This window comes from Prunus mume, linkage group LG6, assembly GCF_029339155.1.
Source record: "Prunus mume cultivar Tortuosa linkage group LG6, ASM2933915v1, whole genome shotgun sequence".
Classification (NCBI taxonomy): Eukaryota; Viridiplantae; Streptophyta; class Magnoliopsida; order Rosales; family Rosaceae; genus Prunus; species Prunus mume.
Window position 1 is genome coordinate 11118205 of NC_142703.1, and position 26415 is coordinate 11144619.

The window sequence follows — 26415 nt, forward strand, 5'->3', positions numbered from 1 at the left end:
TTTTTGTTGTTGTTGGAATATTCGCAGGATCATGTGATAGTGTAAGTCTATACACAAAACAATATCCAACAATATGCTTTACTAAATAATTGATAATATATTAAGAAAAATTCAAAAGTTGGCATTTTTTTTGTTCCGACGAACGAAGTGCGACGGCATCTAAAGATCCGTCACTCGGTGGTATGGCCCACCACCACCGCCATTCTTTTTCCTCTTTTTATTTTTATTTTTATTTATTTTCGTCACTGTGTCAAAATTCACTCTAGGCAGCTGTGAACAAATGTGTGCCGGGAGACAGAGGGCCTCAGCCATCAGTAGTAGAAGAAGATCATAAGAAAACAACACAGCAGAAATAACATGAATGGTCAGTTCGACGGCGCAGCCAACGCCAATTACAACAGCAGCAGCAGCAGCAGCAAGCAGCAACAATCCTTATGTCCAATATTCCCCTGTTCTGACGAATTCTGCTACCAAGCGTTAGTATTTTCTGTTGAATATTTTGTTTCTTTTCTCATGATCACTACTTACCAAATATCTTATAGGAAAATATTACTTGATGGTGCAGGTCCGATGGATAATATGCTCGAGTCACTGAGCCAGTGCGGTAAAAGGGTTGAAGTTGCAACCAAAAGAGCCGAGGCCATTGCAGACAGTGTTTGGCACCACCGTAAGTTTCTCTCTTTGAAAGCCTTTCATTTCATTGCATTTAAGCTTGTTTTAGTACCTGATTTTGTATTAATTAGCTTTAATTAATCTGTGTCTAAGTTTTGGGCTTTTATTTTGAACAGTTAGAATGAGTCCTAGTTTGACAGAAGCAGCCATGGCAAGGCTCAATCAAGGGACAAAGGTGCTTACAGGAGGAGGGAAAGATAAAGTGTTCCAGCAAGAATTTGAGAATCTGGCAGGAGAGAAGCTTTTGCATTCATATGCTTGCTATCTGTCAACTTCTCATGGACCTGTAATTGGGATGCTCTACATCTCCAACAAAAGACTAGCCTTTTGCAGTGATTTCTGCCACTATTTGGCCCCAGGGAATCCAAATTTCATGCACTACAAGGTAAGATTCAAGACTCTCTGGAATTGAAGAAAGAATTGATTGAGTGAAAACCCTTTTTTTTTTCCCTTTCTCTTTTTCACACAAGTGATATTGGGGAGGGGGGAAATCAAATCCTGGGACCTCGAGTCGAGTGCAGGGTAAATGCTCTTGATCACTTGAGTTACAAGTCTCTTACCAGTGAAAGTTTTATAATTGCTTGAATGTGCAGGTGGTGGTGCAGCTTGATCAATTAAGAACAATCAATCCATCAGCAAACAGATGGAAGCCTTCAGAGAAATATATACAAATTGTCACAAGGGATGGTTATGAATTCTGGTTCATGGGGTTCATATCCTATGACAAGGCCCTCAAGAATCTAAGCCAAGCTCTACAGATCTCTCAGAATTAGCTGAAGGAAACAGCTAAATAACTGGGAGTTAATAATTCAGACAGATTGGAATTTGGATTGTAAAAGTAAATACCCCTTAAATTTTAATTACACTTTCCCATGATTTGTTTTTGCACATCTGCCATACTTCTGCATCTGTTTATGGAAGTCCTAACGCTTCATTAGGGAAGCAGGCATTTCGCTTTTTGATAACATCAAAACCCATTTAAAACAAGCACAGCAGAGCACTAAAGAATAAGGGTACGGCTTCCATTTGGTTTATAATCAAACACTTTTACTTGCTGTAAGCAAGCAATTTAACTAGATTAATATTTAAAAAGTTAATGTTGTTAAATAATATTACTATTTAAACAGTTACGCCGGGCGGCTACACTTTTAAAATATATTAGTATTCAAACAGTACAGGCACACGGCTATACTTCTTAAATATATTTTATATTTTAACAGTATAGCCGGTCGGCTATACATTTAAAATATATTATTAATAAATGATGACTACCGCCGCACGGCTATACCAGTTAAACATATTCGAATATTTTAAATGTATAGCCGACCGGCTATACCTTTAACATATGTTAATATATAAAGCGTATAACCGAGCTGCTATACTTGTTAAATATTTTAAAGGTCTAGCCATCTATACCTATAAAAGAGTATAGCAGAGTGACTATACTAGTTAAATATATTCGAATATTTTAAACATATAGCCGCTAGGTGAAACTGTTAAAATATATTAATATATAAAGCGTATAGCCGTTTGGCTATACTGGTTAAATATATTCTAATATTTTAAATGCATAGCCGCTTGGTTATACTTGCACAAAATTAGTTATAGCCTTTTGTTACTTTAATTAGTAATTATGTTTTAATTATTCTTTCTTTAGTATTTAAATATTTTATTAATTTCATAAATTACTTAATAAATAGTAATTAATTATTTTAAATTATTTTGTGGAATTTTTTATTATACAAAATTAGTTGTTTAGTTTAATATTTACAATTAAGTAATATCTTAGCCTTATTTAATTATATTAATTATTATTCCTTTAATGAATAATTAGTATTTGAGTATTTGAATTAATTTCGATGGGTTAATCGTTTTATTAGTCCCTGAACTTAGACCCGATTTGCATTTGAGTCTCTCAATTTCCAAAATAGTTCTGTAGTCCTTTAATTTCACTTTCGTTAGGATAAATTGGTCCTACTGTCAATTTTGTTAATTTTTACTGTTAAATGCAGGGACAAAATGGTATTTTTACATTAAAACCAAAAAATGAATAAAAATTATATCTTTAAAATAACAATCAAATAAAATCAAATAAAAAAACCAACCAAAAAAGAAGTTTGGGGGGAGTAGAAATCTGGATAGAGGGGGAGAGATTGTGTTTAATTTTAATTTTTTATTCATATTTTAATCAAGTGCAATGAGAAAAAGGCTGTCATTGGGCTTTAGTTCATAATTACAATGGATACATTTTAGAAAATAAATTCTTATACAAGCAATTTTATACTTTGAAATTCAAGATTCTTTTATCCCCAAAATGTTGGTGGATCCCTATTTTTTGTTATTGTATTTATGAATTTAACCTGTATTATTTCTCATAAATAAAATATATTTTTTATTCTTGCCTAATGGACTAATAGTTGGAAATCATTAGAATGAGAGGTATCAGAAAGAATTTAAATTCTCATTCATCAATATCACCGGTATAAATAAAATAATTAAAGAAATAACTCTATCCTAATTATCTAAAGTGGTTTTTAGCCCTAAACCCTAAAATAACATGACAAAATTGTATAGATTATTTTAAAGGAATAGCCGTGCGGCTATACGCTTTGAATATATTCTGATATTTTAACGGTGTAGCCGCGCGGCTGTACTCTGAAATATATTTGAAACGAACACGAAGCTTGCACTCGCAGTCACAGCCATTTCCTTCTCTATAAGCGCTTCCAAGCTTCAAAGACTCAGTCTCGAGCCTCTCTCTCTGTCTCTCTCTCAACTGAAGCTTCGAAATTTTTTCTTTCGTTTCGCTTGTTGCGTTGATTGGATTGGATTGGATTGGACTCTCTCTATGAAAATCATCAAATGTCATTCAGCTATTGAAATCTTCACTAAGATAACAACTCTGATGCTATAAGGGAGTTAGGCGGCGTCTAGGCTTCCTGGGCGGTTCTAGGAGGCACCTAGGCGGCCTAGGCGGTTCTAGGCGGCACCTAGGCGGCCTAGGCGTTCTAGGCGGCACCTAGGCGGCCTAGGTGGCCTGGGGTCTGAGCGTCCTTTTTTTTCCAAATGAAGACAGATGAAGCTTGCTCTCGCAGAGGAATGTGGTGCGCGAGCGAAATGAAGAGACAGAGAACGAACACGAAGCTTGCACTCGCAGTCCAATCTTCAAAATTCAAATACTCGGTCTTGAGCCTCTCTCTTAACTCAAGCTTGGATTTCTTTTCTTCGGTTTCGGTTGTTGCTTTTTTCCCAATTTTTTTGTCTTTTATTGAAGTTGGCAACGTCAGATGAACATCCAATGCAGTTTCTTAGTATGCCAGAAGAAGCCCGACAGATGGTTCTTTAACCTGAGGCACACCTTGCAGTTTGGCATTGGATTACACCATGCCGGTCTGAATGACAAAGATAGATCTCTGGTTGAGGAACAAGATTCAGGCATTTCTGTTTTACCTCAGTAAGCATGAGTCTTTCCTGAAAAATAACACATTAGGAAAAGAGAATATAAAAAGATCATTTTCTTACTCTATATACCGATTAGGCATATGTATTAAATTATAGGTATTGGTTTGTACCAGCACATTGGCATGAGGTGTAAACCTTCCAGGTCATCTTGTCATTATTCAAGTTAGGCAAAATTTGTGCAGTATCTTTTTCATTTGGTTCCTTGTAGGAGTATATTGCAGCAGCTGTTCTTCAGGACAAATTTACGCAAGTGTTGATTCTCTTGCAGGGAACAGAATATTATGATGGGAAAACAAAGAGAGATGTTGATTTTCCAATATCAATCACAGATATATTGTAAATGATGGTTTTGGGTCACACATGACTATATAGAATAAAAAATGGAAAGAAATAAATATGTGAATCAGATTACATGCTTTTCTCCCTTTATAACCAACCGTCGCTCAGATTCTACAAGAAAGATGGGAGTAGATGTCCTTCACAATCCGCTGGCGCCTAAGATGATAGTACTTGCCCAGAGACAAGAGAGCTAGCAAATCAGTATTAGTTAGATGTTAATCGGGGATGCTGAGCACCCTTGAATGTTGTTAGTCCCATGCCTCTTTCCTATATTGTTTATCTTGTTTTGTGTTTTTCCTTTGTCCTCCAAGAGAAACTCTTCTTTTGCGTTTTTCCTTTCCACAGTACTAATCCTAAAAAAATATAGGGCCATTTCAGCAGGACTCAAACCTTCAGCTTCTAGGTAACTTTATATTTCTCTTTATTAAAATTGGGTATATTGTGGGCTGTGATTGCCGGTATTAGTCTATGATTGGATGCAGCTTGCCTCCTTATCAAATCGGCGTCCTCATGAAAGATTGGATCTCCTACGCTTGAGAGATACAAGAGAGGTATTGCAGTTTTCTCTCCTCTTAACATTGGGAATTTCTTGTGCATGTGGGTATGGTATATGTAAGAATGAGATGCTTCTTCTCATCTAACACGTTGTTTGAAATCTCATTTAGAATAGTTCGTGTGTGTGTATATATATATATATATCAATACCAAATGACCTCTGATAACTTCAATTTATTTCAAAACTCTTCCATTCGTTGTCTCATTAGAATGTTTTGTATCCAATTTTTCATATGCAGAGAATATACTGATGTATCTCAAAGAAGAAGAGTAGGGTTGTCAAGTGCAATGAGAAAAATGTTGTAATTGGGTTCAGTTCATAATTACGATGGATACATTTTAGAAAGTAAATTCTTATATAAGCAATTTTATACTATGAAATTCAACATTCTTTGATCCACAAAATGTTGGTGGATCCCATTGTTGTTGTTGTATTTATGGGCTTAACGGGTATTATTTCTCATAAATAAAATCCATTTTTTATTCTTGCGCAATGGGCTAATAGCCGGAAATCATTAGAATGAGAGGTATCAAAAAAGAATTTAAATTCATTCCCAAATATCGCTTGTATAAACAAAATAATTGAAGAAATAACTCTAGCTCAATTAGTTGAAGTGGTATTTTAGCCCTAAACCTAAAATAAAAGCCCAAAATTGTATATTTAAGACGTATAGCCGTTCGGCTATACGATTAAAATATATTCGAATATAACGGTATAGCTGCGCATGGCTATACTTGTAAAATATATTATTTTAGAGGTACAGAAGCTCGTATTTTAACGGTATAGCCGGGCGGCTGTACTATTTAAATATATACGAATATTTTAAAGGTATAGCCGCCGGCTATACGTGGTAAATATATATATTTTAACGGTATAGCCGACCGGCTGTACGTTAACTATATCATTTTAAAGGTATAGCCGTACGGCTGTACGCGTTAAATATATTCAAAACGAACACCAAGCTTGCACTTGCAGTCAAAGCCATTTCGCTTCTCTCTCAACTGAAGCTTCATTTTTTTTTCTTTCGTTTCGGTTGCTGCGTTGATTGGATTGGATTGGACTCTCTCTATGAAAACCATCAAATGTTATTCAGCTATTGAAATCTCCACTAAGATAACAACTTTCATGCTATAAAATCTTAAAATCCTTAGAAGAAACTCTCTGATAATCGTTTTTCCATTTAAACAAACAAAAAAAATTGCAAAATCAGAAACATACGTAAATTGGAAGCCATGGTAGCCACGGATAGAGACTCGAACTCGTAGTTAGGCTGCCTGGGCGGATCTAGGCGGCGCCTAGGCGGTCTGGGCGGATATAGGCGGCCACTAGGCGGTCTAGGCGGATCTAGGTGGTCTGGGCGGATCTGGGAGGCCCCTAGGTGGTCTGGGCGGATCTAGGACCTGCTGCTAGGCGGCCTGGGCGGATCTAGGCTGCTCCTAGGCGGCCTGGGCTGGTCTGGGAGCCAGGGCGGGTCGTGTCCTTTTTTTTCTTTTCCAAATGAAGACGGCTGGAGACTCGGCCATGACTTGGTCTCTGCCTTGTATTCTTTACGCTACTTCAGAATCAGAGATGGGCTTATTGTCTATCAGTCGCTCTAGATTCTTCCTTCATAAAACTAGCTTGACCTGTGAATAAGGATATTAATCTTCCCTTTTAATTAGTGTGTGTGTGTGTGTTACTCTCGCCAACATTTGGTCTGACCTGGGTTTGTGTAAAATTGCATGCAAAATAAAGAGAGGAAGAAAAAGAAGAAGAAAACGTACCAATTACTTTGCAGCTAATAAAAGTTTCCTCGTCTCTGCAACTGCAACTTGGTCGGAGTAAAAGGTCTTCAGAATCAGAAGGACCTTACGTGTCAGCGGAAGAAACAAGTAACGGAGTCACGAACGTAACGTGGAACCTACGTGTGTAATAGATATCTTACTATCTGAAACCTGATCTGTGAGGCTGTCACCTGAGAAGAAAAGGACAGAAAACCCATGCCGTATATATATGCAACATTCCGCCATTTTCTCCTCTCAACTCTATTTATTTTAAATCCGAATTTGTAGCCTTCAATCCAGTTCTCTCTATTTGCTTATTGCACGTAATATTTCCAAGTTGAGAAATAGAGTGTTATATAAATTATGAAAGAAAGCATGCTGAATTTGAAGTCCTTGAATCACATCTCATTGGTGTGCAGATCAGTTGAGAAATCCCTTGATTTCTACCAGAGTGTTCTTGGGTTCTTCCCAATTAGGAGGCCTAGCTCCTTTGACTTTAATGGTGCATGGTATAATTCTTAAAAACTTGGAAACCCAACAACAACCACCCTTCATGTTTATTGAATTGGTTTACTCTGTTTTTGAAACATTATAAATATTGAGTATTAATTTGGTTTTTGGTTAATTCTGCGACATTTGAATCATAGGCTATTCAATTATGGCATGGGCATACATCTTCTCCAATCTGAAGACCCTGATAAAATGCCCAAGAAGATCATCCAGATTAAACCCAAGGATAACCACATTTCTTTCCAGGTCTCTCTCTCTCTCTAGCTCTTTTATTCATTTTTTGTATGCTTATATATATATATATATATATATATACGTACGTCGTATGCATAGGAGAATTTCTGTATATATATCTTCTACGTGTGTACAGTATATTTGTGATGTGAAAATGACTAGAAATACATTTGAATTGTTTTTAGTGTGAGAGCTTGGTCACAGTGGAGAAAAATTTGAAGGAGATGGAGATAGAGTACGTGAAGCGCAGGGTGGAATCTACGTTGATCAGCTTTTCTTCCATGACCCTGATGCCACTATGATTGAGATCTGTAATTGCGACAACCTTCCAGTAATACCCCTCAAGGGAGAGCCAGTCAGGCCCTGCAATGCCTAGAAACAACAGCAGCAGCATGGCATGCCTCCCTTCTATACACATCAAGGAAGATTACCTTCCTTGTTCACAAATTGTAAGGTGCGGATCATTACATGTGAAAATTTGATTAACCAACTTGAAAACTTATCTAGTTTTTTAATTTTTAGTTGACACAGCCTGAAATCTTGTGTGTTTTGACTTTTCTAGCTGTCTTGATTGAGTAACCAAATATGAAAATGATCTTACATATAAGAGCAAGGGAAACCAAAAACATGAGGCATAAACAGATAATTGGCAGTAGAAACGATACTTACCCACCACATCACAGGATGATGAGGACATCTGCTTAAATGAAAACAGAAGAACTGGGAGCTCCCTTCAGTCCAAAACATAGAGCAAGTGCATCTCATCATCTCATAGCCGCGCTGTTCTGTTTTGGACTGCAAGGAGCACCCATTTCTGCAATTTCCCCATGAAGTCAAGGAGGAGAAGAAAGACAAAAATGGTAGGCTCATGACTTGCTTCAAGCTCTTCAACCACTCTTTCTAAAACATAAATGCTTGCATGACAGCAACAAAATGAAATACAATACAAGCATTGAATTGATGCCTAGCATGCATTGATTAGAAGAGAGAACTGGGCACCATGATGACTTGATGAGTGACATCTAACTGACAAGAGAATCTTCAATAACATACAAAGGTAAAGGTGACAACAAGTTTTCAAATGTTTCTCAAAAACAGTAAAGTAATTCCCAAGTGTGGTTGCTAACTACACCTCAGGTTTCTTTTTCTTCTTCCTCTTAAGGAAATGAAATAATTCCCCATATTAGTCTTATGATACATGTTCTTTGCATCCAACATTAATTCCTTTCTTTCTCTTAAATGTTTCATTGACTTTATTCATCCCCCTACTCTGACTCTCACTTCAATTTAGCTAATAGATTTAGTAATTAGGATTGAGTTGGATTATTTATTCCTCTAAAACCTCACAATGATGCTTTTTTTTTTCTGTCTCTCTGCAAGCCTAACCAATTTCTATCTACTTAAATTCCCTACTGCTTGAAATGTTGATGTAGCAATTATTTTTGAGTTGCTTTGAGTGGTAATATGGATGGCTTGGATTATATAAGAAGCCCACATTCACCAAAATTTCAAATCTCAGATCCTCAAGGCCTCACTCACACACATCACACACTGTTTATGAATGTATGAGAATGAGACTTAGGGCTCCCCTTGCCTTAGGACCCTCTCACTGAAAGGTCTGTTTGTTGAGCTTTTAGTCCACACATGTCCTTTGGATATGGGGGCCTCACTTGGAGCTTCCAAGATTCCAAGTCCAAACAACCACATGGAGACTATATTATTCTAAAGACTAAAATACAACTTCTCCCATCAGAGCATCAATGTCAAATTGTCTACTCTAACAAACATGCTTGTGCTAGCCCCACAATGTATGTGAAATTTAATTTGGAAAGAGATATGTTGGTGATTGTGTTATTTTATATATGGGCTTTTGGATGTTTATCTCCAAACTGGCTAAACTTTTGCGTCTAGGGGGACGGTAGACATGTTGTTTTCATATCCCAAAATCATGTAATATATATTCAAATTGGGTTAGATGGTTTAGCCAATTCTTAAAAGTATAACTAGACATTATGAAGAGCCAATTGGTCTGACCTAGTGAAAAATGGCATTGACTTACATATCAGTGGTCTCATGTTCGAACCATATGTCACCTTGATAGTGTGTGTGAAAACCTCCATCTCCTTATAGTTTAGATATCGAATTGTATTAATGTCTCAACATACTCACCCTGGACAAGGGTGAGAGGTGTGACCGACCAGGGCCTATTGTCTAGAGGGGCAAAAAAAAAAATTGTGTGTTTAGGGCCTTGGTATTATTAGTTCCGATTTTGTTGGGCCTTGGTATTTATCAGCTCCCATTTTGTTTGGACCCTTTATTCTTTTGGTATTTTCTACTAATTTAAATCAGGATTGTTTGCGAAGTATAAATATCGGAATGGTTTCATGCGTTTATATCCTATGAGAAGGCCCTCATGAATCTAAAGCCAATCTCTGTACAGTCCTTCCATAAGAACTCAAGCTTAATTGGACTTTCCACTACTGATGTATTTTTATCTGACAGTAATGCATTTGCGTATCTGCCATTCTTCCACAACTTTTTATCAAAGACTTTGCACACATTTGTAGTTGAGAAGTGCAACATTTTGGTCGCGCATACGACCGTTGAGTTGATCAGGTCGACTGATGCATATGCAACTCACAATACATTAATCCTCCAGATAAATCCACCCCAGTCGACGATTACTGTAACATTCTTCCTGTATATTTTTTGGGTGGTGGAAATGAATGACGGCAAAGCTGGCCAAGTGTCTCTGGGCATTTGGCCTTACCCAAAATGACAAAAGTGGCGTTGGACTTGGAGATGGTGGCCTCACAAAACAAAGACACGTGTAATAGGCAGGTGGGCCCAATTGCCACCAAGGAGGGACGGTGAGCCTTGCTTGGCACATCGCTGTGGTGTGGATTGGACCCCATATAGACCAGCTGAAAATTAGCTTTTATCGTTTATAGTCCAAAAGAAAAATTGTGACAAACCCTAAATTTGGGTTCCCTCTAAAACTCTCTTTCCATTTTTTCACTCCTTTCTTTAGTACGAGTGATAAATCTAAATTATAGGATTCGTTTGGTACATCGTATTAGACTATAAATATGAGTAAATAATTCATGTCGAATGTTTAATGTAATTTTGTATTATTTAATCAGCTGACTATTTTATACAGATTGAGCTTTTAATACTCTTATGACTTGACTAACTTAATAATATACTCTAATTTAGATAATATACGCTTAATTATACGCTAAAAATAAACACGCTTTCGCGATACTTTGTTCTTGGCACGAAGCCATCTTTGTTTCCTTGCACGAAGCCCCCTTTCTCTTACCTCAAGCTTGTGGCACAAATCCCTAATTGATATTTTCTCTCTGATTTGCTCAAAATTCTTTCTTTGTTTGGCACGAATCCACTGCAATTGTGCAATTTCTACAGATGCAAAGCCCACTGCAATTGACCCAAAAAAAATGTTCTTGTTCTTTGTTGATTGAAAGAATTTGTTTTTTGGTGGTTGCTATATGGCGTCTTCTTCATTCAAGATCGAGGTTTTATTGGTATGCTTACTATTCGCTTGCAAGATGATAACTTCATTAAATGGTGTTATCAATTTGAAAACCCATTATTGAGTAATTGCAATTAGTGTTTCAATTAATCTGATAATTTAGAAAGATGAGCTATTATGCCATGAAGGAATTCTCAAATTCTGTTGTATGATATGTTATGTGTGATGCAATGTGTTGTTGATGATTTTCATTAAATACAGATAAAGGATTTGTTTTCTATGTCCACAGGTTATTCCAGGAGATGTGGTAAAGACTGAGCCATATGAATCCTGCAAAAAAATAAAAATAAAATAAATAAAAAATGTGCCAATTTTCAATTTTCATTAAAATTATTAAAGTTTTTTTTTTATAAATAAATAGTTTGATCCGATGTTATCCGACAAAGCACCAAACACAATATAACTTAATCATACGATTTATCCGAAATAACAACAAACGCCTTATAATATTATGGATAAACAATCAATACTGTCCGGAATAAATTAATACTATCCGTCGAAATTAACAAGATAATCAGATGTATCAAACGAGCCAAGAGATAAGGATTTCTCACACACACACAACACAACCACGATATCATAGAAATTCGAATATAAGACCAATGATCTACAAGTTTAAAAGATTTCACTGCTAATGGTCTGGTCTTTGATAGTGTAACACTAATACCATCTCACCATATAAACGTTTATTTCTTTTGAATTTTGGGTATAGTATTTCATCATATAAACATTATTGGTTGTAGGTCCTGAACCGTCTTGATTGATGAACAAACAGCAAAATGAATGGTCATGGCATTTTGGTTAGGCTGGCAAAAAATTGATAGGACAAAACAAAACCTGACCCAAACTGAAACTGCTGGATAAAGTACAAGAAGACTGTCTCTAGCAAAAGAAAAATAATTATAAAAATTATAAAAAAAAAATTGAAGTACAAGACACAACACAGAAGAAAAGGAACTTCCATCATAAATGGTGGTGGATTTGACTTTTTTTTGTGGAGCCTTCCTCCACACTCTTTTAACACAATTTTCCAGCGGTTTCAAATAATTTTTTTATAAAGAAATTAGAACCAAAAATTAAAATTAATATAGAAAGCAAACCTTCATTATTTTTTTAAATAAAAAATTAGTATCTACAATATTAATGGCTAAACCTAGGTAGGATTTGAAGCCCTAAATTTGGTAGCACAGTAGGCAGAGCCATCAGTTAGGACTCAGGTTCTATATGATTTTAAAATTGACGGATTTGTTTGTTGGAATTTCTTCAACTTCTCCTGATTTTGACAAACACCTACCAAACTCGTTTTTCTTTTATTATCAACAATCAATATGATCATTACATATACACACAACTTCTCATATATTCGACATTTCACATGTTCATACTACATTTGTCTATAAGTTTGTGTTTTTCTTCAAGTTTGCGTGGTTTAGAAGTTGCTTTAGAGTCTTCATATTAGCTATTCGTTGAGGTCTTTCATTTTCAACTCGTTCATACTTAAATTTTCTCTCAGTTTCATCATATTACATAATGAAACAGTATGTGAAACTTACATATTATCCGATTCTCAACTAAACAATCTAACATAACTCACAATACGAAATCATATCATTTCATTCAATACACTTGATTGCATTGCCCCCTATTGTTTGACCTAAATTTTACACGAGTGGAGGCGGGAATTAAGGATTGACATGATTGTGCCAATTAATTTGTGTTACATTTTTTGTTTGCTTTAATGAAATAAAGTGTGGTTGGTCCAACTCATAATACTCATTGATAGTGTGGTTAATTTGTGTGGCGAGGAAATTGAATGACACGTGTCGAATACCCTAATCAAATCACACATGTCCTCCTTGTTTCCGCCCACCACCACACATGGCAATGATGTGAATTCCCATAGCAGCCCTGGGTCCCGCACCTTGTGCCTTGGACTAGTGTGTTACTGTAGTACAGGATACAGGTGATTCTACCCCGATTTGATAGATACTGTTTTGCATAATAAGACTCTCTGGTCCACTGCTCTCTCTGACTGTGCGCACGAGTTTATGAGAGCGAGTGAGCGAGTTGACTCGGTTGAGTAAGTGCAGTGGTCAGGAAGCTATCTGACGCGTCATTCCAGCTGTTTATCCTATGGATTCCGTGACCGCATACATGAGGAGGAGGGGGCCCACCCCTCCTTCTGGGACCTACCACATTTCATAATTTTACAATTTAACTTCTCATCTCCATTTTTTTTTCCTTTTATTTTTGTTGCCAACAGATCAAATATTTCTTTGAGATTGATTTCAATAAAAAATATCTTTCTTTGAGACCACTCAACTTATAACTTTTTCATACCCTTTATGTTTAAGAGGAATTATTGTATGGTATTAAAATATGGATACTCGATATAAGTTATTTACTTGTTATAATATGAGTGGACGAGTAATATCACGTAATCTTATCATATTTTGTTTATACTTTCAACTTCACGTTGTGAACGTGTGAATCAGTACCATTCGAAAATAGTGAGATTTTTTTTTAAGTGGCTTAGTAAGATACATTAAGCATTTCATGTATCCAAATGTAAAGGGGTTTCTTTACCAATGATGTCAAATAATGACATGTTGTGAGTCTGTGAGAAGATTCTTTTTCTTAAAGTTGATTTGTAGACTAACCTACATACATTAAGGTTTAATTCCAATAAAATAAAAAGGATAAAGTGAGAAAATTAGGTTTAATCACATCACATCATGTTTGATAGAATAGTCTTGGATTTATTTATGGTATTCCAGAAATGATGAAACATTGCATTTGTGGGCCGATGATGCAATCAAGGGAGAAAACAGAAAAGGGTTTATAAATAAATATTTTTCTTGGTCAAGGAAGTTTCATTGGAAAAAAGTATTTTAGAAACAGTGGGCTGAGAAATTAGAATGGACCGAGAATTCTGAATTAATTTTTTTTTGCTGAATTGAATTCATTCAGAAAAACCAGATAACTTTATATTTATTGCTTGGTCAGTGAGAAAGCTGTGGAATAATAAATACGATTTTCAATTTATTTATTTACAAGCCTTGTAAATTGGCTACCAAAAACCCAACAGAAAAAATAAAAGAGAGAACAATGAAAGTCCTGTGGAAATTCAGAAATGAGGATAAATAACGAAACCGTAACAAAGTTTTCAAACTTTGGTTTAATTAGACTATTTATAAGAACACCGTAGTTCGGAGAGAGAGAGAGAGGAGGGTGGGATGCGTGTGTGTTGTGTCTGGTTTTGGTATTTGACTAAAATTGGCTTCCTTCAGTTTCTTTCCAGTTTCATACTCATTCTCTTTCCTTTTTACTGAACGAGAACAAGAACAAGAAAAAACAGAGACAACAATGGCACCCACTACCATTCTCTTTCTCTGCCTCACCATTCTCAGAACCCACAATTCCATTTGATCATTCAATCCTAACAGAGCGAAACCCAAAACCCAGTAACCAAAATCAACCGGAATGGCCAAGACTGGCGTGTTTGATTCTGATCCGGCTATGGTGGCCAAAGCCACAGAATTGAAGAAGGAGCTGCAGAGGCTGGTGAGGGCTATTGTTGACGACGAGGATTTCAGCACCCAAACAATCGATCAGGCCAAAGACACTCTCTCGGCTCTCAAGGAATTGAAGTTCAAAAAGAGATCGCTGTCTCTGAAGCTGAATGATGTTCTTTCTTGCCCTGAAGAGTTTCGATGTCCACTTTCCAAGGAGTTGATGAGAGACCCTGTGATTGTTTCTACAGGCGAGGTTGGTTTTCTTTGCCACTTGGGTGTTTACATTTTGCTCCGTTTTTTCTGGTTTTCAATGTCAAATTGGAAGCTTTTAGTCTTTTGTTGGTGCTTTCAGTTTCTGCAATCTCCCTTCATCTTCTGTTTTGTTTGGCTGAGAAAATGTCGGCAAGGAAAAGATCTTAGATTCTTTATTTTTATTTTGTTTTCCTTTCACTTTCTCAGCAACCAAACGGAGCTCTGAGGATTTAATTTGTGTGGTACGTAAAAGGAAGGTGATTTATTGTCTTCTTCCTTGGTTACAGTTTTTTACTGTTTCTAGTATTTTTTTAATTTTCTGGTGGTTGGTTGGAGTTACAGTGTGGATTTAAGGTGCTGTCCTGTTTGTACTGATTCTGGAACTTGAATTTAAAGCACTAATTGTTTGATTGGCTAAAGTTTTTGAGATTTTTTTCCCCTCACTATTTATGGTGGTAAAATTGAACATGTCTGAGTGTAGTTTCCTTTCAGAAATAAATATTTCCAGTTTTCTGAGGATTTTTTAGATTAAATTCTGGTAAGTACAGGTCCTTTGTGTGTATATTGCTTCTCTGTAAATTCTTCAAATCAGTTTAATCATGGCAGAAGAATTTACAGAGAAGCAATATGTTCCAAATCACATGATCTGGTCTCCTCCATGATCTTTAATTTGGCAAGTGTGTTCTAAATCCGCTTCATTTTTTTGTTCTTTTTATTGACAGACATATGATAGACCATTCATCCAAAAAGGGCTAAAGGCGGGCAACAGGATATGCCCTCGAACCCAACAAGTACTCTCACACACAATCCTTACTCCCAATCACTTGGTTCGTGAAATGATATCGCAATGGTGTAAGAATAGAGGGATTGAATTGTCGGATCCTGTTCTCCTTGTCAATGAGGATGGTATAACAGAATCGGAACGAGACCATTTTCTTTCTTTGCTCCAGAAGATGTCTTCTGGATTGCCTGAGCAGAAAGAAGCTGCAAAGGAGCTTCGGTCGTTGACAAAGAGGATGCCTTCTTTCCGGGCACTTTTTGGCGAGTCTATACATGCCATCCCTCAACTGCTCAGTCCACTATCTGAAGGCAAGTTTGAAGATGGTATTCACCCGGAACTCCAAGAAGACGTGATCACAACGCTCTTGAATCTTTCAATCCATGACAACAACAAGAAGCTTGTGGCAGAAAGTCCAATGGTAATTCCTTTACTAATTGAAGCATTGCAATCAGGAACCATTCAAACAAGGAGCAATGCAGCGGCAGCCCTTTTCACTTTGTCAGCTCTGGATTCCAACAAGGCACTTATTGGGAAATCCGGTGCCCTAAAACCCCTCATCACCCTCCTAGATGAGGGGCATCCATTAGCTATGAAAGATGTTGCTTCTGCAATTTTCAACCTATGCATCACCCATGAGAACAAGGCAAGAGCTGTGAGAGACGGGGCAGTGAGGACGATTCTGAAGAAGATAAGAAACCGTATGCACGTTGATGAGTTGTTGGCCATCCTTGCAATGCTCTCAAGCCATCCCAAGGCTGTGGAGGAAATGGGAGAGCTTGGAGCCGTTCCTTGCTTGCTCTGTGTTATCAGGGAGACCAATTGCGGACGCAACAAGGAGAATTGCATTGCAGTCCTTCACACAATCTGTTTAAACGATCGAACCAAGTGGAAGGAAATTCGGGAAGAAGAGAACACGTACGGAACAATATCTGAGCTTGCACAGAATGGGACTTCAAGATCTAAGAGGAAAGCTAGTGGCATTCTTGATAGACTGAACAGGACTGTAAATCTCACACATACTGCATGATGAGATATCCATTGTGAGTATATTTTGTAAATTCTTCACCTATCAGTATAGTACTCAGGCATGATGTGGTCATCTCAAACCCTGTTTTGTATGTTCTCTTTTTATCTTCTAGAGTTTCAATTTCAGGTTCAGAAGCTAGCCATGAACTAATAAAAAACAAGCTATGTATCATATATATATATATATATAATTCTTTGTTTTCTTTCTTGGAGATGTTCTCAAACCTTTGTTTCTGCACAAAACTGGCAGTTTCTTCTACCCTTCTTTCTTCAACAAAACCATGAATATTGACAATTTGCCAACCCAACATTCAACAATTATTGGAGACGATTTGTTTCACTACAATCCATCCACTAATCCAGTGGGATCCTTTACTCACTTTTTGACCTTGAAATAAAGCCAATAACACTTACCAATGTAGATGATTCCAAATTTATGAACGAATGGTTGCAGTTGCAGAGCCTTGCTGATGACCACAAAAATTTGAAAATGCAAACGAGAAGAATGTGACCATATTGAATGGTGCCTTTCCATGGCATCTAGTGTTTGTGGTCCATTGATCAAAGATGCCCTTCTCTTTTCTGTGAACTATTCGTTGGAGCAGATAGCAGAGAGCAGAGAGCATGGCAGTTAGCACCCAAAAAAACTACGGCAAATTGGCAAAGTTATCATTTCATTTCTGTCTATATCTTCTTTTGGCCTTCCTCCATCGTCCCTTTTGATATTTTGGAGGATTTTTGTGTGGACAGTGATGTGAGATTCTTGTTCTTCTTTGATTCCTTGCACTTACTCTTCTTGCCCTCCGTCAAACTCATGGGGACTCTATTCTTTGTCCATTTTACAATAATGAAGCTGTTTTTACCTTTGAATACTACAAAACCTAATATTTTAGGCTTATGTGTTCATAGTGAAAAGGAATTCAGGAAATAATTGGGGCTAGGGGTCCCGAGAGACATGTCTTTTGCTCAGTGAACCACGTGTTTGTGCACAGTGCACATGTCGTTTTTTATTATTTATTTTTGTCATTCGCTAGGGAGGAGTGGGGAGTAATATATTGAGTTGCCTGAATATTGTCTTTTACGTGAATCGAACATAAGCGCACCTTGAGGGAGGAGGGGAGAATTTGGCATACTTTTTCACTTCGGTGCCACCCCATATATTGTGTACTTGTCGTTTATGGGCACATAATTGTACATTGAAAAAGTTCACTTGAGCAGTGGCCAGGTCATATTTGACAAGAGAAATGTGATTTAGATAGGTTGTCGGCTTTGTCTCTATAAAATTACATTCCAACCTGTAAACGGGCCAGCCGTGTCGGTCCAAATTTAAACAAGCCGGTCTAAATATAAATGGGCTGGACTCATCCCAAATCCGGCCTGCCTGCTGTACACCTCTCTACATATTTGATTGGTAATTATGAATTCGAGTGATCACATTGACAAACCAGCATCTATATACCATACCAGTAATTTCACCGTATGGTAAGGTCTTGCTACGACTCATGCACACATGATATATATTTTGTTAGATTGTAAAGTATACGCTTAGACGTAATCCTATATGGTTAATAGTTTGAAGTCACAAACTAATAACTAAACATACCAGATGGTTTAGCAAATATTTCTTTTACTTTTGCGTTCAGTATTAGCATTGTTTGTACAATTTTCTGTAGTTGATACGAGGTATCGTTTGACCTCAAACAAGTAATGTTTGAAACGAAGGTTTTAAGAAAGTTGAATTGTAAAAGTTTAGTCTGAGATATATACATGTTTACGTAGCATTAATAGGGGAATTTAGATGAGGAAATCAAGATATTGAAATTGAATCAACTACTCCCTTCTAGTTGATTTCATTCTAGATTTTGAGGATATTCGATTGCAGATTTTAATGCGTAACCCACATATTTTTTTTATTCCTTATGTCTACTAAATAATAATTGGAATTATTTCAATACTCATGTGTTAGTAAATACATGATAAGTAATAATTGGAATCATTCCTAATACTCATTCCGGATAAGTACACATGTCAAAAAAATGAGAATTTTTTTTTTTTCTTTAAGGGCAAGTTGAATCAAAATGACATTTGCTCAGAGAGAGCTAAATGAGATATGTGATACTTTTGGGGGCACTAGAGTAATTAAGTCTCTTCATTTCGATGACTATTTATTGTATGTTTATGTAGTTTGTAAAACCACGGATCCTTCTCATATAGACGACTCGGGCCCTATCCTGGGGCTGGGGCCCGTATTGAACCTTTGAGTATGGATAATCTCCAAGGGAAGATTTGCACATTTTGAGCGATATCATAATAAGGGTGGACTTGGGCTGATGTAACATCCCGACCCAAAATATAATCCTTCATGAATTAAATTAATTAAATTAAATTTGAATTTCCAATTTTGCCCTCAAGAGTAGGGGTAATTTGGTCACTTTTTGATTTGGAAAGATTTTGGAGAAATGAGTGGCACCATTGCATAGAGCTCGTCGATACGAGTTCGTAGACATGTGGCATGCTCAATTCCGAGTTGTAACAAATGACGAAAAGTCCGAAAATGAAAAGGACAAAAAGGTAATTTTAAGACCGATCAGTGGTGATCCCAGTCTAACCCTCTTCGATGGTTAAGTCAGAAACTAACTTGAGATGGAGATAGAATGGATGTAGGGTTTTTACTATGAGATGATTTATTACCTTTGTTCAGAAATAGGTAAATAGTATTTATAGGGGGAAAAATGATAGACCCAGATATTTTATGAGATATATATTTTCTTTATTCCCCTAAGTTAATGCTCTGTTTCTGACAACCTTGCCTTGTGACAGGGGTTTGGTGGCAAAGTGACAGGTGAACAAGGATGAGAGGTGTATTAAATGTTCCATTTCTATCACCAATCTGTTTTCTAAGAGATCGAAGGGTAAAGCGACACGTGCTTAAGGATGATATGAGCATCAACCAACCTTTCATGTCAGCCAGGTTGTTTCATTTAATGCATCTCTAGTCAAGCCATGGTGCCATAGTGGTCGGGTCGGTCTTTGAACACCCGATCACTAGTCTCATTTCAATCTATCACATTATCTTTGAGGAGTTCTTTGTCGCAGTCATATATGTTCAGCTTGGTATATGAGGTGTCCTCCGAAGGGCTCGACTCACAGTGATAGTATGAACTATCAACATAGTTTATTACTCATTCTCTCGGCGGTTTTCCATTTGCTTGCCCCCTCCTCCCAGCCCCATAGTTTCCCTATTATCCTCTCTCATTTCAGAAGGATTTTTATTATTATTTTTTTGTTAACAACAATTTCAAAAGGTTTAATTAATTTACCTGAAATGGGCATATTGGCTAAAATACTCGAGCACAAGAATCAAATTGATCATGTGAAAACAAGAGAATAATGCGGTTAAAAAGATCTTCGTATTTACCCAAAACGAAGCGAGAGAGGAAAAAAAAAAAAAACACACACGAAGGGCTCCTAGGGTTTCAGCTCGCAGCCTCCCATATATAAGGGAAATAAACCCGAAGTGCTCGACTCTTCACAGCCTCTCTCTCGCTCTAGCTCACAAAACCTCCCGGATTAGGGTTTTCGTAGGCTCGTCGCTCTCTGTCCAAGTCTCAAGCATGGCGAATGCATCGCCTCCTCGTCTCCTCAGTCAGAAAGAGGCTGACATCCAGATGATGCTTGCCGCTGAGGTCCATCTGGGCACCAAAAACTGTGATTTTCAGATGGAAAGATACGTCTTCAAGCGCCGTAATGATGGTATAAATATCTCCTCTGTTTTCGTCAGATACAATCCTTTTCTTAGTTTTTGTTTATGCTTCTGGATTTGTGATGGATTCTGAGAAAATGCATATGATGGGCACCTTCTAATTTGTAGGGTATGTGTTTTTGGCAGATCTGGTATATAGATTGTTTAGCTTTAGTATTATTTGTTAGTATAGGTGCATTTTTTTGTTGTAATTTTCTTTGAAGTTAATATTGAAATGTGCCTCTGTGAACTTCTCATTCTGTTCAATTTACTTGATTTTAGAACATGAAATGTTTTGTTTAAATTTTATTTAATTGCATTTTGGGGACTGTGGGTATTGTTTTTAGTTTTTGACTGCACTGATTTGAACAAGAAACACTGTTGAGTTATATGAACAAGAAACACTGTGATTTGACATAGTTCTCCATATTGTTTTGTTAGGTTTTGATTTGTTATACGAACAAATCTCTTGGTTATTGAATTGGCACTTAGTACTCAAATACTGATTTGGTCAATCTCAGGGATTTACATTATCAATCTCGGAAAGACATGGGACAAGCTTCAGCTGGCTGCCAGGGTGATTGTTGCGATTGAAAATCCTAAGGATATTATTGTACAATCGGCAAGGCCCTATGGTCAGAGGGCTGTTCTGAAGTTTGCTCAGCACACCGGGGCTAATGCAATTGCTGGAAGACACACCCCAGGAACCTTTACCAATCAGCTTCAGACATCTTTCAATGAGCCCCGTCTCCTCATTCTGACTGATCCAAGAACAGATCACCAGGTGACGGTCAACTTTCATTTCTGGGGTCCTCCTATGTTCTTTTTAAGACTGTTGCAACAGTAAAGTTGATGTTATTATCCAGGGCTTGTTAAATGTGAAATTTTTATTTATTTTCTGTTTGTGTATGTGTAATTATATTCTATTATTTCCCAATTTTGCTATGCTTGTTTTCTTAGTGTGTTCTAATGATCTTTATGTGACTGCAGCCAATTAAGGAAGCAGCTCTTGGAAACATTCCAACAATTGCTTTCTGTGATACTGATTCTCCCATGCGTTATGTTGATATTGGCATCCCTGCCAATAACAAGGGTAAGCACAGCATAGGATGTCTTTTCTGGATCCTAGCAAGGATGGTTTTGCAGATGCGTGGCTCCCTCCGTCCAGGGCATAAGTGGGATGTCATGGTAAGCACAGAACACCACTTTTGAATTTGAAATTGTATGTCTGGACTTTTGTGCATTACATGTAAAGCAACTAGGAGCTTACTTAAGAGATGGTCTCTAAACTACTTATCATGGCTCAAAATATCTGCTTGCAGGTTGATCTATTCTTCTATAGAGAGCCTGAGGAGGCCAAGGAAAAGGAGGAGGAAGAAGCTGCTACAGCGGCAGATTATGGAATTACAGATTATTCTGCAGGCCTTCCTGCTGGTCTTGCTAATGATCAATGGCCTGCCCAAGTTTCTGATGCTCCTTGGCCAACCGATGCCCCTGCAGCTATCCCAGCAGCTCCTGTTGTTAGCTGGACTGCAGAACCAGGTTTCACTTGTCAACCTTGTTATTGTTGTAAATTTTGTGCTATCATCGCACTTCTGCTGTCTATTTCTGCTACTTATGTTTGTTTTTTTCCCTGTCTGGTTTATGTGTTTGTGTGCAGTAGCAGCTGCAGATGGGTGGGGGGAGCCAGTACCAGGCCCTGCTCCTTTAGTTGATGGTGCTCCTCCTGCTACTGGCTGGGATTTATGAAATTCTGAAGAGTGCTGCTCATTACAACGTAGTTTAATCTGTAATAGGCTAGATTTTAATTTCTTTCTTTTTGGGTTTCTAAAAGGATTATGATTCCATTTTGAAAGATGGATTGTTTTTGAAACTGTTCTAGATTGGCTCCTTCTATTGAAATACAAACAATTTTGCAAATAAACCCAATATAAAAAATTTGGCAATGCAATTCCCTATATTTATTTTGTGGGGTGGATCCAAAGGAAGATAACAGAAGGGAGGATTTAGGTGAATTCTGGTTCGGGGACCTCGCTGAGGCTCGAGTTGGTTTTGGCAAAAAGTCCATACCGCTTTATCTATCTCACTAATGTCAGTTGTGGAGCGGCAATTTGGTCCAATCTTGCATCTATGGGGGTCTGCCAATAATTCTTTTGGGGATTGTTTGTGGGTGTTGATTTATGGATTTGAATATGGTTCAAATTGAGGGCAAGTAGCGGTTAATATCACGTTCAGATGGTGAAGAGAATATGTTGGGAAAATGGAGGTTTTTAACTGTGTACAAAGGGGAATTGCATTATGGATGAAGATTGCAGTTTAGAGGGTTGGAATATGGAGTGGCGGCTGAGAAGGGTCTAAATGAGTTCAAGCTCCACTTGTTTGGATGGAAACCAGGAAGGGCTGAAGCCACTTGAATGGTCAAAAACATTAAAATCAACCCCTGTTCTCGATCCGGCAAGTGGCAGCCTGGCAGGCAACGGAGATAACATCGGAACACAGCTAGCTCTGATCGTCAGCCACCTATGCTCTGCTGTTCTTTTCCCCGATAGTCACAACAGTGGAAGAGGACGACCCAAAGAAAAACCTCCATCAATGGCTGCACCCTCACTCAAGTGACTCGGTTTATTAAGGTGACAGGTTTGGTGCTTATCTCGTTTATGGTGCTCAATGGTCATGAAGATGAAGAACAAGGAAGGGAACTTGAAAGTATTGAAAAATTGGAGGGTAACTTGAAAATAACCCAAGAATTCGAGTGGTTTTACGTGGTTGCTGCTGAAATTAATTATCTAAAATCTTAACAACAAAAAATATCTCGAAGCTTCCAGACCTGTTCCCTTTCTCTTTGATTGCTCAAGCATACGTGAGTAATGAAATACATAGTGAGGTACCTTTTCTAGATTGCCGCCACAGGGACTAAAAATAAATACAATAACTGAATTAATTAAAAATTCTTAATCTTCTATTAAATGGAAATTAAAGGAAAAAAAAATTGTTTTTACAAAAAATATGACACGGCAAATTTTCGTGTTGAGTCAAAGCTCTCCTCCCCCCTTCCTAGTCTTGGAAGGTTTTTTTTCCCCACAGTTAGGAAGGGGAGGGGGCCATTCTCACTGTGTCAGAAGGAGCAAACCATAAACCACTAGCCTACAACAACTCTACCACTAAAGCTAAGACCGCATTGGCTAGGGTTACAACAGTTTGGTGGAGGGAAAGTATTGAAAAACGAGGGATCAAACCCTAGAAGCACCATGAACCCTAGTGTTAATACCCGTCACTTTTTTAAGCCAAGAAAAATAAAACAAATTAATGAACCACAAAATTTGAATCAGATGGGCGCTCGTCTATGCAAAGGTTCAGTAATCAATAATCTAACTGGTTTCTGTACAATTTAAAATAGGATAAGGACCACCTGCAATATGATGATTGAGGGCACAGCATCATACATCAAAAACACTGCAAATATAAATAACAGCGACTAACATTGATTGGGGGCACAAAAGATCAGACACAACAAGCATACCAAGAGGATACTGCACTCTCCCACTGTAGTTCATTACATGTTTTAGCACCACTATCTCGACTCTTCTAAGTTTGTTCAGAAGAAAAACAAACCTTCACACTGTTCTGTAAGCCCAACCATGTTGTTGCAAATATGCTTCGACTGCTTCTTTTATGGCTAAGTTTGGTATTAACTGTGATTGATCAAGTGGCTCACGCGTGATTGGATCGAAGTTACCCACCTAGATGATTGCAAACAAAAAAGTCGGAGATTAATGTAGATATATACATAAAGTAGAGTGTATTAGTAGATGTAACCAAACATTACCTTCTCAAGATGGTTAAGGATCACTGATCTCTCATATGTAACCCCACTAGGAGTAATCACAGGATCACGAAATATGTCGAGAGTGATTTTACAACAGAGGTAATCCGGCACCTGAATTTTTTTTTAACATTGTCACATGATAATTGAGATTTTTCTTAAAAGAAAAAGCACGAAGGGAAATGGAAGATACAAAACCGTGTAACTGACCTCACTTGGTGTGTCAGCTTCTGCAGCTTTCTCAAACACTCTTCCTAAAGCCTCTAACTGTTTCATATGAGTAGGACCAGCTTCATCCAAAAACCCTTCCATTTCAAAAGCGTCATGTTTCTCTTTGAGAGCATTCTCACAAGCTTCTCTGAGACATGAAACAAGTTTTATGAAGCAGCAACCAAGTATGAACATCAAATAATTATTCAGTTTTGAAAACCTTTTCAGACATCATAGGCCTTAAGGAGACATACTTCAAGTTTTGCAATTCCCATGAACGTTTGCTTGATAAATCCTCCCACTCCATGTACTTTGCTTTTGCAAGCTCCTGCCAGATCTCCTCTACCATATAACCCTTCGGATTGGCACCCCTCCCAAGATCCAAAGCCTGTACAAGGAAGTTGAAACAAAACTTCAATAGAATTTTCCCTCTAACATAATCAACTGAAAAGACGCAAACAACTAAGAGAAATTTGCTCGATGCTTATAATACAAGGTACGCTATACAGAAACCACTTCTTACCCTTTCCAATTCCTTAACTCCATCAGCATACTCTTGCTTCTGTAGTAATGCAAGCCCCAGCATATAGTGAGCCTGTCATGCAACAAATTTTCAATGAACTACATGAAACCATTATGATCCAAGAGAAGAAGGAAAAGTTTCCATTAAAGAAGAAGACATTAGGTAAAAGTGTAGAATCTCAACCAGGAAAGTCAGGAACACAAAGCATATAAAGGAATCCATGCTTTTGTGCCACTATGTAGGTGGAACTCTTATTAACACCCCTTTAATCACCTGAATATGCTCAAATTGTATTAAAAGCATTTAACTCATAAAATGATAGCATGTTTGCAAAAGAAATTCAGGCCAAAGATTCATTAGAATGTTAACGTTCAATTCATCACAATTCAACGATTAATGCAAGTTTCTGCAGCACCAAGGCAATGATTAGATACTCAATTAGATACAAGAAGGGTAGCAATGTACCAAATCTCACTCCTCCAAACATGCTTTATTCTTGGGCAACAGACAACAAATACGACAAACACATTTATAGAAAGGGCAAATTTTTTATTTTATTTTAAAAAATACCAAAGCCAAAGCATAAGAATTTACCTTAACTGAGTTGTGTTCAAGCTGAATAGCTTTCCGAGAATCTTCTTCCACTCTCGTCCAATCACTGCATTACTTACAACATTAAAAGAAGTACAAGAATTCGATGACAAAATGTCATTTTTTTCATAATTGAAAATACAAAGAAAGAGCGGATGATCATACATACTTACGCTTCAGATGGCAAAGGGCGCGATTCGTATAATAAACAGGAATATCAGGGCACAGAGTTATCGCCTTGAAACCCATCAACAACAAACAAGAAATCATCAATTATAAAGACCCAATAAACATTTCTGATATATACAGAGCACATAGAGAAGCGAATTGAAGAACAAAATACCTCAGTGTATGCCTCGATGGCGGCATTGAAGCGCCCTTTCTTGAAGTAAGAGTTGCCGGCTTTCCTGAGTTTCTCCGCCGTAGAAAATGCGTGACTCGGCCCCATTTCTCTCTCTATCTTTCTGGGTCTCTCCCAAAATCGTTTATTTTGGTGTTTCTGTGAATGTGGGTGAGGGCAATTCTATGTTTTAGCAGCGGTTTTTGAATTTCGGGGAAAGAGGATGTAGGGTTCGAGAGTTTTCCAGGCGAAAGCGAAAGAAAGCAAAAGCGCGAAATGGAAGAAGAAGGGAGGCAACGTCAAAACCCTCAAGCGAGTCAGAGACGTTTCTTTGTAGTTTCCTTCTTTTGTTATTGGGAGTTTGAGAAAGCCAAAGACTTGACCTTTATTATTTTGCTTCCTTCCCCTAGAAGGTAACTTTACATCCCTTTGGCAGATTGTCTTTTTAATTTTTCTCTAAAATCCCAAAGCTTTTCAAGAATAGCTCTCATTGGTCAAACTTTTCAGATTTCCGAAACTGCCC

The 26415-nt window shown here is 37.5% G+C and overlaps 4 protein-coding genes and 1 pseudogene across 8 annotated transcripts; 4 read left to right on the forward strand and 1 right to left on the reverse strand.

The window, feature by feature from the left end:
- The first annotated feature begins 210 nt into the window (after positions 1 to 210).
- LOC103344111 (GRAM domain family protein) lies at positions 211 to 1560 on the forward strand. The gene is made up of 4 exons (XM_008247738.3): positions 211 to 476; positions 566 to 667; positions 789 to 1057; positions 1266 to 1560. The coding sequence occupies exons 1-4, from the start codon at positions 362 to 364 to the stop codon at positions 1443 to 1445; spliced, it is 666 nt and encodes a 221-aa protein (XP_008245960.2). The 5' UTR covers positions 211 to 361; the 3' UTR covers positions 1446 to 1560.
- A 5595-nt stretch (positions 1561 to 7155) lies between these two features.
- Positions 7156 to 8040, forward strand: LOC103342853 (glyoxylase I 4-like; annotated as a pseudogene).
- A 6132-nt stretch (positions 8041 to 14172) lies between these two features.
- Positions 14173 to 17543, forward strand: PUB9 (plant U-box 9). 4 transcript variants are annotated; one of them, XM_008246465.3, is made up of 3 exons: positions 14173 to 14857; positions 15579 to 16677; positions 17118 to 17543. In XM_008246465.3, the coding sequence occupies exons 1-2, from the start codon at positions 14573 to 14575 to the stop codon at positions 16662 to 16664; spliced, it is 1371 nt and encodes a 456-aa protein (XP_008244687.2). In that variant the 5' UTR covers positions 14173 to 14572; the 3' UTR covers positions 16665 to 16677; positions 17118 to 17543. The 4 variants fall into 4 exon arrangements, with proteins under 4 accessions (XP_008244687.2, XP_008244686.2, XP_008244688.2 ...); XM_008246466.3 differs by lacking the exon at positions 17118 to 17543 and adding an exon at positions 15064 to 15113 and having other exon boundaries at positions 14175 to 14857; positions 15579 to 16871; XM_008246467.3 differs by lacking the exon at positions 17118 to 17543 and adding an exon at positions 15064 to 15098 and having other exon boundaries at positions 14175 to 14857; positions 15579 to 16871.
- A 2638-nt stretch (positions 17544 to 20181) lies between these two features.
- Positions 20182 to 22329, forward strand: LOC103342812 (small ribosomal subunit protein uS2-like). Of its 2 annotated transcripts, none has more exons than XM_008246471.3 (5): positions 20182 to 20416; positions 20927 to 21189; positions 21396 to 21593; positions 21728 to 21947; positions 22069 to 22329. In XM_008246471.3, the coding sequence occupies exons 1-5, from the start codon at positions 20278 to 20280 to the stop codon at positions 22152 to 22154; spliced, it is 906 nt and encodes a 301-aa protein (XP_008244693.1). In that variant the 5' UTR covers positions 20182 to 20277; the 3' UTR covers positions 22155 to 22329. The 2 variants fall into 2 exon arrangements, with proteins under 2 accessions (XP_008244693.1, XP_088911565.1); XM_089055439.1 differs by having other exon boundaries at positions 20183 to 20416; positions 22066 to 22329.
- A 1418-nt stretch (positions 22330 to 23747) lies between these two features.
- On the reverse strand, positions 23748 to 26247 carry CHIP (carboxyl terminus of HSC70-interacting protein). The gene is made up of 8 exons (XM_008246472.3): positions 25896 to 26247; positions 25722 to 25789; positions 25556 to 25619; positions 24962 to 25033; positions 24693 to 24826; positions 24439 to 24586; positions 24232 to 24342; positions 23748 to 24145 (listed from the first exon to the last, which is right to left on the reverse strand). Exons 1-8 carry the CDS (start codon positions 25998 to 26000, stop codon positions 24020 to 24022), a joined length of 828 nt encoding a protein of 275 aa, XP_008244694.1. The 5' UTR covers positions 26001 to 26247; the 3' UTR covers positions 23748 to 24019.
- Between the last annotated feature and the right edge of the window lie 168 nt (positions 26248 to 26415).